The sequence below is a fragment of the Aristolochia californica genome, unplaced genomic scaffold (genome assembly GCF_029961685.1).
Source record: "Aristolochia californica isolate CCGP_79_NKW_82.1479 unplaced genomic scaffold, dmAriCali1.0.hap1 SCAF_13, whole genome shotgun sequence".
NCBI classification, from domain to species: Eukaryota; Viridiplantae; Streptophyta; class Magnoliopsida; order Piperales; family Aristolochiaceae; genus Aristolochia; species Aristolochia californica.
In genome coordinates, this window is record NW_027181804.1 from 4,699,825 (window position 1) to 4,715,853 (window position 16,029).

The window sequence follows — 16,029 nt, forward strand, 5'->3', positions numbered from 1 at the left end:
ATACGAAATGCTATATCTGTCGTCTCTATCATGATAAAAATTCCAAAAAGACAAGTATGCAGAAGAATCCTCTAATGAAGACAAGTACGTGGAAGAATGCTGTAACGAAGATAAGCTGAGTAAGCTATCCCAATCTTTGAGTTCTTGCTCACCGAAAGCTTGCTGCAAGAGATTTATTAAACCATGCCAGTACTGATTCCATTCTTTTCTGCAGAGGAGGAATCCACTCACTTGCTGCTCCCTCACCAAATCGTTTTTTATATCGTTTTTGGCATATTAAATGCCCTTTGCAGCAAGCAAGCGCATGCTTGTCCCTTGAAAGAATTCCAATTCTCTGGGTTGAGGGGATAAGGTTGGTGAGGAGCAATTTCTGGAACTTTTTTCTGGGTCAAGCAAGCAGTTACTGTTAAATCTCCATTGTTGAGTTCGAAGGAAAGCTTTTGTGCTTTGGAGATGAGATGAAAATGGAGTTTGGGAATTGAAGGATTCTTTGCTTTCTAGGTGTACCTAACCCAATGTAAGCGCCTGGTGGTGGAAATTGATAGGGAAAGCAAGAATCCTCTTGTCGTAATCTAAAGCTTGTTTTTGAAGGAACTTCAGGAGACTCGAAATGGCTTCTAGTTATTTGAAAGAAACATTTTCAGATTTCATAAAAGAAAAACGTCTTTTAGTTGACTTTAAGGAGTACCCAAGCATTTGGTCTAATGAAACCTTCTTGTCTAGAGAGGTAGTAGCTGCCCTTGCCAAGGTCTAATGAAACTCTCTAGTTGCTGCTCTTTGTCCTATACTCAGCTTCTTCATTGTTCTCTTTTTTTGTGTGTTTTGTCATCTCCTTGGAATTTGATTTTGCTTAGTTCTTTCTATTACCCAGTAAGAGAGCATGAATGCTACTTTTTTTTGTGAGTTTGTACTATTGATATTGATCCTTGAGGAAGAGTAAGTCTACTGTATATTCTGCAACATTACATTTATTTCAAACTAAGCTATTCTTCATGGTCTCAAGATTTACATCAACATCTCCTCAGATCCTCTAGAAGTTGAATGGAATTCACTTTCGGTCAATTAGTGCAAGAAAACAAGGCTGCCTCATGGAGACAGTGGAAGCGATGTAGCTTCTTCTTTCTCCCTTGCTCATGAAGACGTATCAATCTCTATAAATTTTGGAGTTCTTAATAGTTTGGACAAATTGGATTCATACTCCTATTAGTACTTGAGGAATTACTTGCAGGCACATCACGAGGAAAGAGATGATATCTTATTGCCAAGCACCGAAGAAGGTAACTTGTTAATAAAATAACATGTCATGAGGATAACATGTGGCTAGTAGAAATGAGGCGGCACATGTATATGATATAGTAGAGCACGAGCAACCTCAAACAAGTGTTTTTTTTTTTTTTAGCTACACCATTTTGTTGCGGTGTGTAGATACTAAAAGCTTGGTGAATGATGCCTTTATTGCTGTAAAAGAATTAGAAGTCTGTTGACAGATATTCCTTGGCATGATCTCGAAGATTTTCAAGGTAGTGTTAAACTGAGTAGACACAATGACATAAAAGACGTAAAGAGAGGTAAAACCTCCGATCTTTCTTTTAACAAGAACAACCATGTAACTTGAGAGAAATTATCAACAAATGTAACAAAGTACTTGGAACGGGAAATATTAGAGATGTTTATGGGTTCCTACACATCAGTATGAACTGAGGAAAATGGAGTAATACATGTGCTTTTATTGCGAGGAGAATAAGTACTACATTGGTGTTTACTTATTTGACAATCTTTGTAGTGTTGTCTAAAAAGGGAATGTAATGAAGGAATCATCTATTTGAGAGACTGCAAAGATGGATAACTTAACCTATTATGCCACTAAAGAGCCGTATGTGGATCACTAGATGTGGCTGTGAGTGCTGGCGGATCAAGAAAATAGACCCCCCTCATTCACGACCTCCACAAATAATTTGTTTTGTCTTCAGATCTTGAAGAATACACAAAGTAGGGGGAAAAGTCATGGAACAATTAAATTTCTTTATTGGTTGACTGGCGGATAAAAGATTTAACGAAAACTCAAGAACAAAAAAGACATCTTTCGAATGAAGAGTAGGTGTAGCAAATGTGGATACCATCCCATTCACCTTGGCTTGGATTCCATCTACTATAGAAACAAACTTGTCAGTCAAACAAGGAAATATAGAACCCAAGAGGGTACCATTACCTGTCAAGTGTTCAAAGGCCCCTGAGTCAATAATCCAAGATGGAGAAGTAGATGAAACCATACATGTTATAGTAGTAGCAACAATAGGTTGGATCACATTTATATCAAGAAAGGTTGCTGAAAATAAACATGAGAACCAACATCCTTCAATCTTGTCTAAACTTGGAAATTTTCTTTCAAGGTTCAGATCTCCTTCGAATCTAATCTGGGCAGTATACAAAAAGAAAGTTGCTAAAAATAAAGATAAGAAGTAAGGGAATTTTCTATCTTGAGAATTCTGATTGAGGCAAAATAGCTTTCTATCTTGGAATTTACCTATTTCAAAACTGCAATCATGGAAGACTATACCAACAATTGTAATATGTTTCCTGAATTATTGCAAACTGGAACTCCAAGTCCAAGTAAGGTTTTAGATTCAAAACTCAAAAAAAAAAAAAAAAAGAAAAAAAAAAAACGGATGCACCGAAGGCAAGCAAAGGATTCGATAGACAAGCAAGGGAGATCATTTTGCTGCTACCACTTCTCCTCTTGTTTCTGGCGCAAATTTCAAAGAGCAAACCAATATTTGCTATTTTGTTTGACGACAACAAATTGGAATAAGTTTAACATCAACCCCCCAACACTCCATGCACATCAATTCATCATATAAAGGGGGCATTCTATAAGGAAAAATAGCAACATAACATCTGGAATAAACTTCCACTAATCATTTGTAAGATCATGGAAAAAATCATCACTTTTTCTCATGATTAAAGGGGATGTATCATGTAAGATAAATTCATATAAAACTCATGCATAAAAGAGGCACAAACACCACGTTTTCAAGGCCTCAAGGAAACGATCAAAAGCTCCACAAATACTTTTGAAGAGAAGCACATATCTATTAACAATCATGGCAGATATCCTGCTCGAACCTCTTGGGCTACTGCTGATTCAACATGGCAGCAAGTCATCCATTAAGCACAAAAATGAGATTCAGATGGAGTCCTAAAAACTTAGCTTAGGTACCATGCTATTTTTAGGACTCCATTACTAGCATGTCTTCAAGGTTGAGAGAACGAAAATGAGAAGGAAAAAAGAGAAAAAGAGAGGAGCAAAAGAGAGAAGGAAGGAGAAAAGACGACTGAGAGAGAGGAGGGAGAATTAGGGTTATAGAATTTATCCAAACTCTCTCTCTTTTAAGCTTTATTTATGGAGGATAAAAGTATCAATAAGTATACTTTTTACCTTAGTAAGAGTGAAGAAGAGACAAAAAACATAAAATAATTACAACAATAACACCCAAAGTTGCCTATCTTCTAACAATTGCCAAACTATCTCAAAGTACTTAGTTGAATAGTTGACAAGTACCATTTCATTTTTATTTGATACCAAATAAGGAGAAAGATGAGGAAAAATCCAATTTTAACCATGGCCACCACTAACTTATTTCATGAAGAAAAAAAAATCTACCTGTAACTTTAAGACCCTAAAATCATGCTCTAATACTGCATTAGAAATTGATGATCCATTGGTATCTGTTTCAAGAGTAGAAGACAAAGACAGGGAAGATATTTGAGAAGACTACAATAAATTAATGGAGGCTTAAAAATATTAATAATATGGACTCGAGAATTTAGTGAAGGAGACAAAAAGAGTAAAACTTCATCTCTTTCTTTTTCAAGAGTTGAAACTCGAAACGAGTCACATTCTTTGTCTATTATTAACAACTATTAATAATATCTTTCTTTCTTCACGGATTAGAGAAGATTTTCTTTGGGTATGGGCAGCAAAAATTAATTGTGACTTAAATTATGTTTGGGTATGAGCTTCTCTTTCTTTCTATTAGACTTTTTTTTACTTGCATGATTCTAATTGGGTTAATGTTACATTCTAGAAGAAAATGCATCTACTCCCCAGTTACCCCTTTGACACTTCATCTACTTTCAATTTGATTTCAACTTAAGAAAAAATGTATATAAATTTCCCCCTGTTACCCCTTCAACACTTTATTTACTTTCGATTTTATTCCGACTTAGGAAAAAATGTCTATAAATTTCCATAGGAAATTTATTTACTATTTCATGCATTTATATTGATATTTGTTTATTTTTGTATTTTTAATTAATTTTTAATTATAAAATGGAGATATTGGTATTATTATAAAATAACATTCTTATTAATATAATAAATTTTTTGTCGTGTACCTTTTTTTTTGTATTTTATTACATACATTCTTAAAATGGATTTTTTTTAAAAGTTACATTTTTTTAAATATATAAAAAAAATAATATTTGAATAAAACCTCCCTAAATCCACAATCTACAATTGAGTTTTATTAGACATTTAGACCTATTTTTAACAGGCAGAAATGGCCTTATTTTTAATAAGCAAAATCAATAGTTAATTCCTTAATCCTTCGAGTGGTCGCCCACAGGTCAGAGATTCAGCTCAATTCCTACGCAAAGCATCCCGTCTCCCTCTTCCACCCTCCTACTTCCCCGTTTTTTCTTCCACCAAGGAAGGGCGGTTTCGTATATCCATCAAAGCTCGGGCCTTTTCCATTCTCACGCCATTTCCGTTTCCCTTCTCATTCCCCCGATAGAATGACTGTTTCTAGCGATTTATTTAGAAGAGACAAGAATCTGAAAGCTGGTGGGTGTTGAAAGGGGCAATCGTTTGCTTCTCGCATTTGAAGTTCGGAAGCGAATTTGGTGGAAACAGCGGAAGGGGACCAGATCAAGGCTTTTCTGTTTCTGTTAGGTTCAGATTTTGTTCTTGATCGAGGTAAATTTGGTGGAAATCGATGAAGAATACGTTATGTTTTCATCCCATCTGTCACTTTGATTTCGAATCTTATACTTCGGTGGAGAATTTGAGGGTTTGTTGTTGTGGGGGTTGCGAGGTTTGATTCCAGGTTGTTGATTTGTGTTCTTCTGTTATTTATTGTGTGTGATTTGGAGGGGGCAATCTATACTGTTTATCTTGTGTGAGGGAGTATATCGCGGTTTCTGAAAGGGGAAATGATGGGAAGGAGAGGACACTGGTGGGTTTTCTCTGTAAATTCTCTGGGATGTTTGAGTTAGGTTTGGTCGATTTTGAGGTGGAAGTTGGGTCGTGGTTGATGATCGGATGCTTTGGCGTGTGGATCCTGAGGGGAATTGAAGATACTCGAGCGGAGAGGCGGAGATTGAAGCAATTTCTGTTGTTCTAGGTTTTCTTTTCTGTTTGTCTTTGGTAGTCGTTGGGGAATAAACTTGATTTTTGTCTGGGTATAGAATTGGAGGCATGCATATTGAGGAATTAAAGGAAGGGAAGTTGGGATGTGTTGATGAGGAGGCTGTCTCAAACGTGTGTCACCGTGAGATTGTATTATTTGACCCAAAGAGAGTTTTGATCGGAGCTGGAGCACGTCTTCTCTTCTACCCGACGCTTCTGTACAATGTTGTCCGAAACAAGATACATGCAGAGTTTCGCTGGTGGGATGAGGTTGATGAGGTACAATTCCTATATTCTCTACTTTCGGTTTGCTCCTGTACATGGGTTTAATGTTTCGTTAGCTATACTGCTGCTGTCAATTTTGGTACTACTTCTGAAGAGATCATCTCGTTTCTGCTGATTATCAGCTACGGCAATTTGTAGATCTCAAAGTTCCTCTTTTGGGAGGTTAATCAAATATTGAGACAAATAATACATGAAACATGCGTTTCTGTTTTTGCTTGAATATTCTTCTCTTGAGTAGCGAAAGTAACCCCTTTTTTGGAGATTTAATTTGGATAATAATTACCGTAAGCCTCGTCCTATCCATGGCATAATGTTAGCTATGATCAATAAACAATACATAGTTATATGCTAACAGCAAATGCAAAGGATTTCTCTTAGCCTCATGATTTTTAATGTTTTGACTACTAATTTTTTATGAAAATATTGAAGTTAATTGTGTTCATGAGTTTAATCTCTTGGCATGCAATGGGAACCGGAAGCAATTGTGCCCTGACAGGCTCCCAGTCTAATGCTTCTCTTTATCAGTTTTTGTTATTAGGTGCTGTGCCATTTCCTGGAGACGTCCCCCACCTAAAACAACTTGGTGTGCATGGAGTGGTCACCCTGAATGAAGCATATGAGACCCTTGTTCCAACATCTCTGTATCATGTGAGTACTTTCATTGTTGTGAAGTGTGGCTTTGTGTACTATAGGTCTGAATATAAAGCAGATAGCTTTTCTTTTAGTTTTTGTGTACTATCGGTCTGAATATAAAGCAGATAGTGTCCTTGTGTGCACACATGCATGTATTTATGTCTGTTGTGTTCCGAGTAATTTGGGATTTGGTGTTGTGAACCTGGAGCTCTTTGCTCTTAAGTTGAACGGTGTTTACAGGTCCCCTCTTTGGAACCTTTATTCGGACGTTCTGCGGCAATTTTATTTGCTAATGATCTGTGTCTTTTATTTGGTAATTTACTCTTTTAATGAAATTGTTATTTCCAAAGTAAGGTAATCAAGAAAACAGGAAATGGAAAGGCCTGTGTTCTTAACTTTAGGTTTGGAAACCCAGCATATGTCCATAAAACTTTAGTCGGGTCCAGTTGGTGAGACGAGTCATTCGTGAATTTGATCATCTCTTTTTCACATGTAGGCCCATGGCATTGACCATTTGGTGATCCCCACAAGAGATTACCTTTTTGCTCCTTCATTCGGAGATATATGCCGAGCTGTAGATTTCATTCATGGTAAGTTATTACATTTGAGCTCTGATCTGTGCTTAACCATGCTCAATATCCATGTCATAATTGTTATTTCATTTCATTCAAATTATTTTTCATTGATGTTCATAATTTCTTGAGGTTAAATATCTCTGCTTTCTAATTTTAAATCTTTTTAACTTTTCTTACCTAAAGCAGTTATTTTATTTGTTTATCACCAAAAAAAAATTATGTGCTTTGTTTAAATATTTTTATATGCATCAAAAAGCTAAAAACAGTAAGAAAATAAAAAGAGTAAGTAATGCCTTGGACTCTTTAACAATAAATGAGGTCAAAGCTGGGGCTTTGCAGTATTACTTACTGAAGAAATATTTTATTTATGGTTCATTTTGCGATATATATTAAACTACTGTAGAAATTCTTTAGTAAAACACTAAATACAGTGAATTTAAATTTGACTTTTTTTTTACTCCCAAAGCTTGTGCAGATGGTTCTGAAAACTATTTCTATGTTTATGTTTCAGAAGTTGACGTTTGCCTTCTGTTTTTCCTTTTGGGGCCCTATATTACATTCTTCCTCACTTTTGATAAAATATTTTGCTGTCTTAAAAAAACCATTTTTTTTTTTTTTTTTTTTGCTAAGGTAAATTTTTTTTCTTACATTCTAAGTGGCAAAAAAAACAGGATATCTATACTCTTGAAAGTGGTTGTAAACAGGGACAACTGTTTACTTACCTTAAAATGCAACTAGAAAAAAAAAAAGGCAGAGATAAGCATATGGAAAATCATATGGAAAATGGTTTTGGATTGGGCCTTGGCTTGATATGGGGAGAGGCTGTGTGGTTTGACGTCTTGGGTTCAAGTCAACTAGGGGAAAAAGGGGTGTAAGTGGTGTAGTGGATGTGCTTAATCAACATTCGAGGAAAAGAATATACCTAAAAACACACCTTAAAAAGGCAGAGATTAGGATATGAAAAAGGGAGAGTTAAGAGGAAAATTATAATTATCTGAACATTCTGGTAGAATTAGATAATTACTGGAGAGACAAGCTACTGTATAGTAATTCTTTCTCGGAAACAGAAAGAAAGAAGAAAGGGAACACAAGTGCATCTACCTCTGATGTTCTTCTTTTACAAACCTAGGTACTATCCAATATTTATGAATGCAATTTTAGTTCCTTTTTTTTTGGTTTGAGTGATGATTTAGCTTGAAAAATGTGTCATATTTCCTGCCTGCACTGACTCTAGGCACTATATCCTTGTCCAGTAGCAATGCAATTGAGTTGTACTTGATTTGGTTATCTTTCCACATAGCTATTCATTCATGAATTCTGTAGATCATATAGGTTCCTAAAGTATAACATTGCAGCAAATAGTCAGCTCTCTCTCTCTCCCCTTTCTTTGTCATTCTCCCCTATTGTGATGACTAATTTTATTTGATTCCAATTACTTCTGTTCTTTTTTGTTCCTGAAAGAGATTGCATCCTGTGGAAAAAGGACATATGTTCACTGCAAAGCAGGTCGCGGACGCAGTACAACTGTTGTTCTCTGTTACCTGGTATTTGATGCTGCACTCATCTTCATGTTGTAACTGGCTATGAGAGACTGACAAACCTGAATATGTTTTTGCAGGTGAGGCACAGGCAAATGACACCTGTGGCTGCTTATGATTATGTGAGATCAAGGAGGCCAAGAGTTCTTCTGGCTGCTTCACAGTGGCAGGTAATTGGTTGTCTCGATGTGGACATATGGTTCCTCTTTCATCTTTGAGGCTTTGGCTTTCCCCAGCATGGTTGGATTTGTTTCTGCTCTCTCATCTATACAAGTTGGGTATTAACTATTAGGCTGTGCAAGAGTTTTACCAATGTGGATCGAAGAAGGTTAAGAAGACCAACTTTGTGGCTGGCCCGGTCCCTAGATCCCCTGGTGCGCTGATAGCTGCTGCGCAGAAGTTTGTTGCTTTTGACGAGAGCTCCTCTGTGGTGGTGGTGACAGAATCTGATCTTGATGGATATGATGGGACTCATGAATCTGGCATTGTGGGCAATGACATCTGGACAGAATGGGGTCTCGTTTACCGTGTGCAGTTTGCAGGGCAAGCAGCACTTACCAGGATTTCATGTCTATGGATCCAGTGCCATGCAAGACCGAAGATAACACCCGAACAACCAGGTGGGAAGAAGAGTTGCTCCGCGGAGGTTGATCAGTTAGGAGGCATGGGCGTTGATATCCCTGTTTATTGACATTGGAAGGTAGGGGGATGTAAAGAAGGTTCCGAGTCTTTTATCTTACAAACCTTTTCTTTATCTTTTCTTCTCCGACAGAAGTTAGTCGAATCATGAAAAAGCTTCTTATAGTTTATCACCAGATGAGAATCTACCAACCCATCATTTCAGAGAAGCTCCTCAACTACCAAAACACACTTTGAGGGATGTGAAGTGAAAGCTTAACGCAGGGTTGGCTCTGGTGATCATGCTTGCTGAGGCAACAACTAGCTGTATTTTGTGCTTGCCGTGTCTCCTTCACCTTTTTTTTTTTTGGTGGGTATGTTTGGAAGCAGGGCTGTACATATGATACTGAATGTCGCATTTCTGGAAGAATAATCACGAAGTGCAACTTGTAAATTTCTCGTTTGCTCAAGCATGCCGGGACATATAAGCTTCAACTGAATCGATCCAGAGTTGCTCAAACTGACTTGTCTAAAACTAATAATTACAAATAATGATCTGATGAGAACTGCTCTAACAAGCAATACATATGCCCATGACTTGAATTATGTACAACTTCGCTGATCCAAACGGAGCATACGAATTCTTGGTAGTTTTGATATTATGGGACATTCGATAGTTGACTAGTCACGTGGACTCTTCCTAATGGCTGCTGAGAACAATTCTGACGCGTAAAGGAGCCACAGTTGGATTGAAAGAAATTTGTTGGGAGTTGCAGGTAAACGACCGCTCTCATTCTCCCTCTTCCTCCGCTCAATCCCAATTCCCACCGTCCCCTCTTCTCGCGAAAGAACCTAAGTTTGTCTTTGTCTTTACCACACTCTTGTCATTTTTATTCATATCATCCTTTCAATCCAAAACAGTTTCATTATTCCCAGCGTTGTCATGATTGATCCCGTGTTTCTTCTATGTTACGTCTTCTTTTCGGTCGTTTTGGCACATTGCAAGCCCGATTCGCAGCCCCTACCGAGACCGTTGATTCTCGAGTACCCGAACAAGGAGGCGATCGAGGAAAGACAGGAAGTTGACTTGCGATGCACGAGTTGGAGGGTCGCCGTCGAGGCCAATAATCTGAGCCCCTGGAAGACAATTCCGCTGGAGTGCGCGGAGTATGTCAAAGATTACATGACGGGTAGGGGCTATTCTTGGGATTCGGAATTGGTGGCGGAGGAGGCTGGTGTTTATGCCCGGAGTGTGGAGTTGAGTGGTGATGGGAAGGATGTTTGGATATTTGATGTGGACGAGACGCTACTGTCGAATCTCCCTTATTATGCTGAACGTGGATTCGGGTGAGACGTTTCGTTCCGAAGCTTAATTTGGTTCTTTCCGATGTTTGCTTTTCCTTCTTTTTTTCCTGATGTTATTTATGAAGCTGAAAAAAAATCTCAATCTTGGAGTTTACAGGTAGTTGATTTTCATGGATTCATCTCCTAATGTCTTTGTCTTCTGATGATTGATGCTGAAGAGTTTCATGAAAATGTCCTGATACCGTTGAAAATTTACAGGTTGGAGCTTTTTGATAAACACGAGTTTGATAAATGGGTTGACAAGGCTGTGGCTCCAGCAATAGAATCCAGTCGGAAGCTATATGAACAAATTCAAAACTTGGGCTTTAAAGTTTTCTTGCTAACTGGACGAAGCGAGAACCACAGAAGCATTACTGAAGTTAATCTGCTAAACGCTGGTTTTCAGAACTGGGACAAGCTTATTTTGAGGTTTGTACCAGCCACCCTTCCATTCTTCCATTGTTTCATTCCATCTCCATTTACTGTTTTTTACCCATTGAAGTCTGAAAGGATGAGTACGTGATTTAATAATTAAATCTTAGGCCAGAATATATGATTGATTTAGATTCTCCCTAGTCCCCCGCTTCTGTCGAAAACCCATTTCGAGAACGAACCAGTAAACACTTAAAAAACTGTTCTCTGCTACCATGAACTGGATAGATTAGGAGTACTCGTTTATGTTTTCTTGAAAAATGTCCATTCCATGAATAGAAAAAACCTTCTCCATCCGACTTGATGCAGGGGTGTGGATGATCACGGCAAACCTGCAACTATATACAAATCGGAGAAACGGGAGGAGATGGTGAAAGAGGGATACCGGATTCTCGGCAACTCGGGAGACCAATGGAGTGATTTACTGGGTTCATCCATTAGTAATCGTTCCTTCAAGCTTCCGAATCCCATGTACTACATCCCCTGACAGGCTTATTTTCACTACTGGAGAGTGGGGGAACATTAACCATCTGTGTGATCTGTGTTTATGGAAATAAGAAACAATGCATTCTTCCAAAGATTGTTTGGTTAGAATCGTATTGGAATCAAATTTAGACATATGTACGTAAATTGAAATGCAATATATTTTGGACTTTCTTATCGTCTCTGCTGCTACTTGATCAGAACACTGTTATTTGAGTCTAATTCCTTAAAAAAATAGAAAATGAGTTAGAGAAAGAGAATTAATAGTGTTGATCAAGTGTAGATAATCACCTTAATATATATGATAACAAAACTTAATTAATCTAATATTGGAAATTCTAACATTTCAGATATAATTATTTCGAAAGGGAACACAATTAAGCACCCTTAAAAAGAAGAATCAAAGAATTGAAAATTAGAGTTTAGGAAAGTCTTGGAAAATCACAAAAACTCAGTCTCATATATATGAGAGTAGACCCAAATCTTCAAATTAGAGTTTTTGAAGCCTTAGGTTAAAATTGCATAGTTTATATGTTTTAAACATGCCAGGATCAATTTCAATCATGCTTTGAAATTACATTTAGAAATTTAGCATTGGATTAATCGATCAATATCTGCCAATGATCGATCAACTAGAATATGTATAGGCCAAAAATATAAAGCATGAATGATCGATCAAAGGTGATTGATTGATCAACCAAAATATAACCAAACTGAGTTAATAAAGCATAATTGATCGTTCTTTGTGGATTGATCAATTATTTCTCGTGGACTAATCAATCAATGTTGTCCAGGCAACACAAAATTATGAAGAATGACCAATTAACCACTTGACATTGATCGATTATATAGAAGTTTACCAACTACGGACATAAAACATGATCGATCATAGCAAAACCATTGATAGATCATACTTGCAATACACAACCAGTAGGAATTCTGATTGATCAATCAATCGTTAGATATTGATCCATCGATTTAAGTTGTTAGACCCAACAAAAGGATATTGATCTATCATACTATCGATAATAAAAAAATAACTGTTACACACGATTGATCAATCAATATTTTACATTGATCGGTCAATGACATGTAAACTTCCTATGAACGAGCAAATAACAACTAGTTTGTCTTAGAAAACTTAAAAATACCCCCATCGAACATTCTTTGACAAATTAATAAATATTTATTGGCATATGTACATCATTCTAAGTTCTCAATCTCTTAAATCCACTCTTTAAGTTCATATTTTAGAGGGAAATTTTTTTTTTTTCACCATTTTTTTTTTTATTTTTGTTTATTATTATTATGTTTCCAGCTGTGATCATCAATAAGATAAACTGCCAACCATCGAATTTCTCATTTTCGGCGATCGTTAATCTAACGGCTTGCATCGAGCCAGCTGGTTATCCAGACCCGGAACGTGTTATCCAATTAAACGAATCTTGTCAGTCATAATCAACATTACTAATATTCTGTTAACGCATCTGACCAATGTATACGAGACGCGTGTCCGAAACTGTCATTCATTAACGGTTCTCCTCCCGCCTCTCCCTTTCCGTCTCTGGATCCTAAAAATCACTACTTTTTTGTCTTTTTCTTTCAATTCTGGAGTTTCGGCTCTTCTTACCTGAATTTTTGTTGGTCTGAGAGCAAGATCTTGTGTACTGGATTGCTTTTTGGAGCAAGATCTCTCCGTGTTGGATTACTGGCAGGGTCGTGATAGGGCTGACAATGCTAATGCTGCTCTTCCTTTTACTGGATCTGAAAGACTGAGAGTTTCTCGACCTTGGTAATCTACTGGAGCGAATGGTTGAGAGGTAGTTACGCTAAGAAATTTGGCTTTTTCAGCCTCAATCTGGCTGTTGGGCTTGTGCTGTTTTGTACTTGTGTGATCAGTCGGATCAGACTGATATTTGGGGAGAATAGAGTAAAAGTAATCGGCTTGAAATGGGAGGAGACAGACGGATTAAGATAGCGCTTGGCGTGGTTTCTGGGAGCCTCGCGGTGCTGCTTTTCCTTGTTGTGTATATTTGTCGGAGGAGATCGAAGAAGGAGGAGTCTTCTGAGAGGGGGAGGTGCGAGCTTATTGAACAGGCTGAGAAAGAGGATTTGATATGTTTTGCGGGGTGCGGCGGTTTGACAGTGCAAGACATTCTTGATGCGCCGGGGGAAGTTGTCGGGAAGTCGAGCTATGGGACTCTTTACAAGGCGACTTTAGTGAGGAATGGGTCGTTGGTGCTGCTTCGGTTTCTTCGGCCGGCGTGCACCGGCCGGATGAAAGAAATTTTTCCGGCGATTCAGCTACTGGGTTTTGTCAGGCATCCGAATTTGGTTTCGTTGGACGCGTTTTACTCTGGGACGAGAGGAGAGAAGCTTCTTGTGCATCCGTTCTTTAGCAGTGGGAATCTGTCGCAGTTCTTACGAGGTACAAATTTATTTTCCTACCACCCCCACTCCTTTTCCTTCCCATAAGATCATGAGTTCGTCAATGAACTGAGTTACAGAAGACTTGATGTTACTCGTTCGCGTGCCTCTTTCCAGCTATGGAGAAGCAGAATAGATCTATTTATGTCTAACAAAGTTGTTGTTGGTCTTTAAAAAAAATCAAAAATCTTTTCCGGATTAAACTATTTCCTGCTCTGAGAAGTTAGAGGCCCGTTGCGCGGCCCTTGCAGATCTCTTCTGGTTTTTGTTGAAGATTGAACCTTATTTTCTGTTTTCATCCTGACATGCTCCCTTCTGTATCGCGCTCTCTAGTTCAAACAGGAAGAAGAATCTTGGACAGACGCCACTCTCTGTAACTTGTACTTACATTGCTTGTTAATTTACTTTACCGTCTCAGTCTTCTTGGAATTCTGTGACTCTGGAATTAAATCATACTAATGAAAATTCGAGCTTCACGCTATCCTTAAAAGTTTACCACTTACTGTGTTGTTCTTGTTTTTTCTGCCCTGTTTGGACGAGGTGTCTTGTTTGTCTCCCTGGATGCTCACTGTTTCATCTTGACTCGATTTTGTGAAATTTCTTGTTATTTTCTGTTACTCCTTCGTTAGCAGTTCGCTCTCTTATCTAAAAATCAGAAAAAACGAAAGAGAAAAAAAAAATCCGCCTCTGTTATCTTTGGCTCTCTTATGATCTTTTTCCTTTCCGTGTAGATTTCTTACTTTAAATCCATATCCTGTTGATTTTTCAACAGAGGATGACCATCATCTATTCGTATATGTTTCGAATTCAGCCTCAACTCTGGGTTCTGCAAATCATATAATTTAACACTTGTATTTTTAGTGTGCTTTGTGGTATCTGAAATTTGAATTCCTGCCAGGACAGATGGCAAGGACGAAGCTGAGAGATGGCCTGTTATTTATAGGATCTCTCTTGGAATCGTGAAAGGACTGGATTATCTTCATACCGGATTGCCAAAGCCATTAATCCATGGGAATCTCAAGTCGAAAAACATATTTCTGGATTCCGATTACGAGCCTTACATATCGGATTCTGGTCTACATCTCCTTCTTAATGCAACGGCAGCCCAAGAAATGCTTGAAGCCTCAGCAGAGCAGGGTTACAAGGCGCCAGAACTGATTAAAATGAAAGAAGCAAGCACCGAGAGTGACATTTACAGCTTAGGAGTTATTTTACTGGAGATTCTCACCGGGAAGGAACCCCTTTTGGGAGCCCCGTTATCTCTTAAGAATCCCCATCTTCCTTCTTCAACGAGAAATGCAATTTTGGACCATAAAGCCTCTGAAATATTGAGCACGAAGCTTCTCAGCCAGAGTGATAGTCTGAAGAGACAACACCCAGTCACAGAGGAAGATCTGCTCATGTTTTTTCAACTTGCAATCAGCTGTTGTTCCCCCTCCCCATCGTTGAGACCAGATACAAAACAAATTATCAGAAAGCTTGAACAAATCGGCTAGCACACCACTTATTGGATTCCTTTCGTCTGAAAGCGCTAGCAATAGTGACACAACACCACCATGATGATGACCACACAATGTGTCTAGTGATGGACATCTTTCAAGGTTAAAAAACCATCCTGTGGCGGAGAGAAGATGGCATGATGAGTTCAGCAAGCCACAAATGACTGGTTCAGGACTATTTACTTTTGGGTTGACTAACACTGGTGGCTATTTTATCGACTGGATCTGATTGGTAACATTCCCAGTTGTTTTTGCATATAATACAAGGGAAAAAAGCATCATATCAATCCGCAGGCAAGCCAACAATCACGTTCAGTTCTGGTGATTTTGTTTTGTCAGGCAATGGGAATGGGTCTGAAATAAGATATTTCCATTGACAAATGAATAGAAAAAAGATACCCAATTCTTTTACTGCTAACAGTAGGAGTTTCGATCAGCAGATCTCTGTAAACAAGCAATTAAACGATCACGTTTTCCATCCGGTTTAGTTCTTTCTGTTTGTAATCTAGATTCTGAAGCCACAAACAGATTGATAAAGATGCCGAGGATGCAGGTGAAGGGTAAGAGGCACTTCTCTTCACCATCAAAACTGAACCAGTTTAGCTACTACAGGAACTAACCTTGTTTGGCTTATGAAATAGATAAAAAATTTGAAAATCTTTTGCATCCATCTGTAGTATTTCATCCAAGTTACAAAGACTTTTGACCTCCTCTGTTGAGCTGCTGCAGGCTGGATCTTGTTCCTGATTCATTTTACTAGAAATTAAATGTAAAATGATTCTAAATGT

The 16,029-nt window shown here is 38.0% G+C and overlaps 3 protein-coding genes across 3 annotated transcripts; all 3 read left to right on the top strand.

Moving 5' to 3' along the window:
• Positions 1-4,667: 4,667 nt before the first annotated feature.
• On the top strand, positions 4,668-9,510 carry LOC137948421 (phosphatidylglycerophosphate phosphatase PTPMT2-like). Its single transcript, XM_068794507.1, has 7 exons — positions 4,668-4,975; positions 5,467-5,686; positions 6,218-6,340; positions 6,822-6,915; positions 8,362-8,444; positions 8,519-8,608; positions 8,731-9,510. The coding sequence occupies exons 2-7, from the start codon at positions 5,477-5,479 to the stop codon at positions 9,127-9,129; spliced, it is 999 nt and encodes a 332-aa protein (XP_068650608.1). The 5' UTR covers positions 4,668-4,975; positions 5,467-5,476; the 3' UTR covers positions 9,130-9,510.
• A 324-nt stretch (positions 9,511-9,834) lies between these two features.
• LOC137948875 (acid phosphatase 1-like) lies at positions 9,835-11,476 on the top strand. The gene is made up of 3 exons (XM_068795072.1): positions 9,835-10,403; positions 10,620-10,829; positions 11,142-11,476. Exons 1-3 carry the CDS (start codon positions 10,000-10,002, stop codon positions 11,317-11,319), a joined length of 792 nt encoding a protein of 263 aa, XP_068651173.1. The 5' UTR covers positions 9,835-9,999; the 3' UTR covers positions 11,320-11,476.
• Positions 11,477-12,946: 1,470 nt separating this feature from the next.
• Positions 12,947-15,736, top strand: LOC137948808 (putative kinase-like protein TMKL1). The gene is made up of 2 exons (XM_068794980.1): positions 12,947-13,743; positions 14,646-15,736. The coding sequence occupies exons 1-2, from the start codon at positions 13,266-13,268 to the stop codon at positions 15,236-15,238; spliced, it is 1,071 nt and encodes a 356-aa protein (XP_068651081.1). The 5' UTR covers positions 12,947-13,265; the 3' UTR covers positions 15,239-15,736.
• The last annotated feature ends 293 nt before the right edge of the window (positions 15,737-16,029 follow it).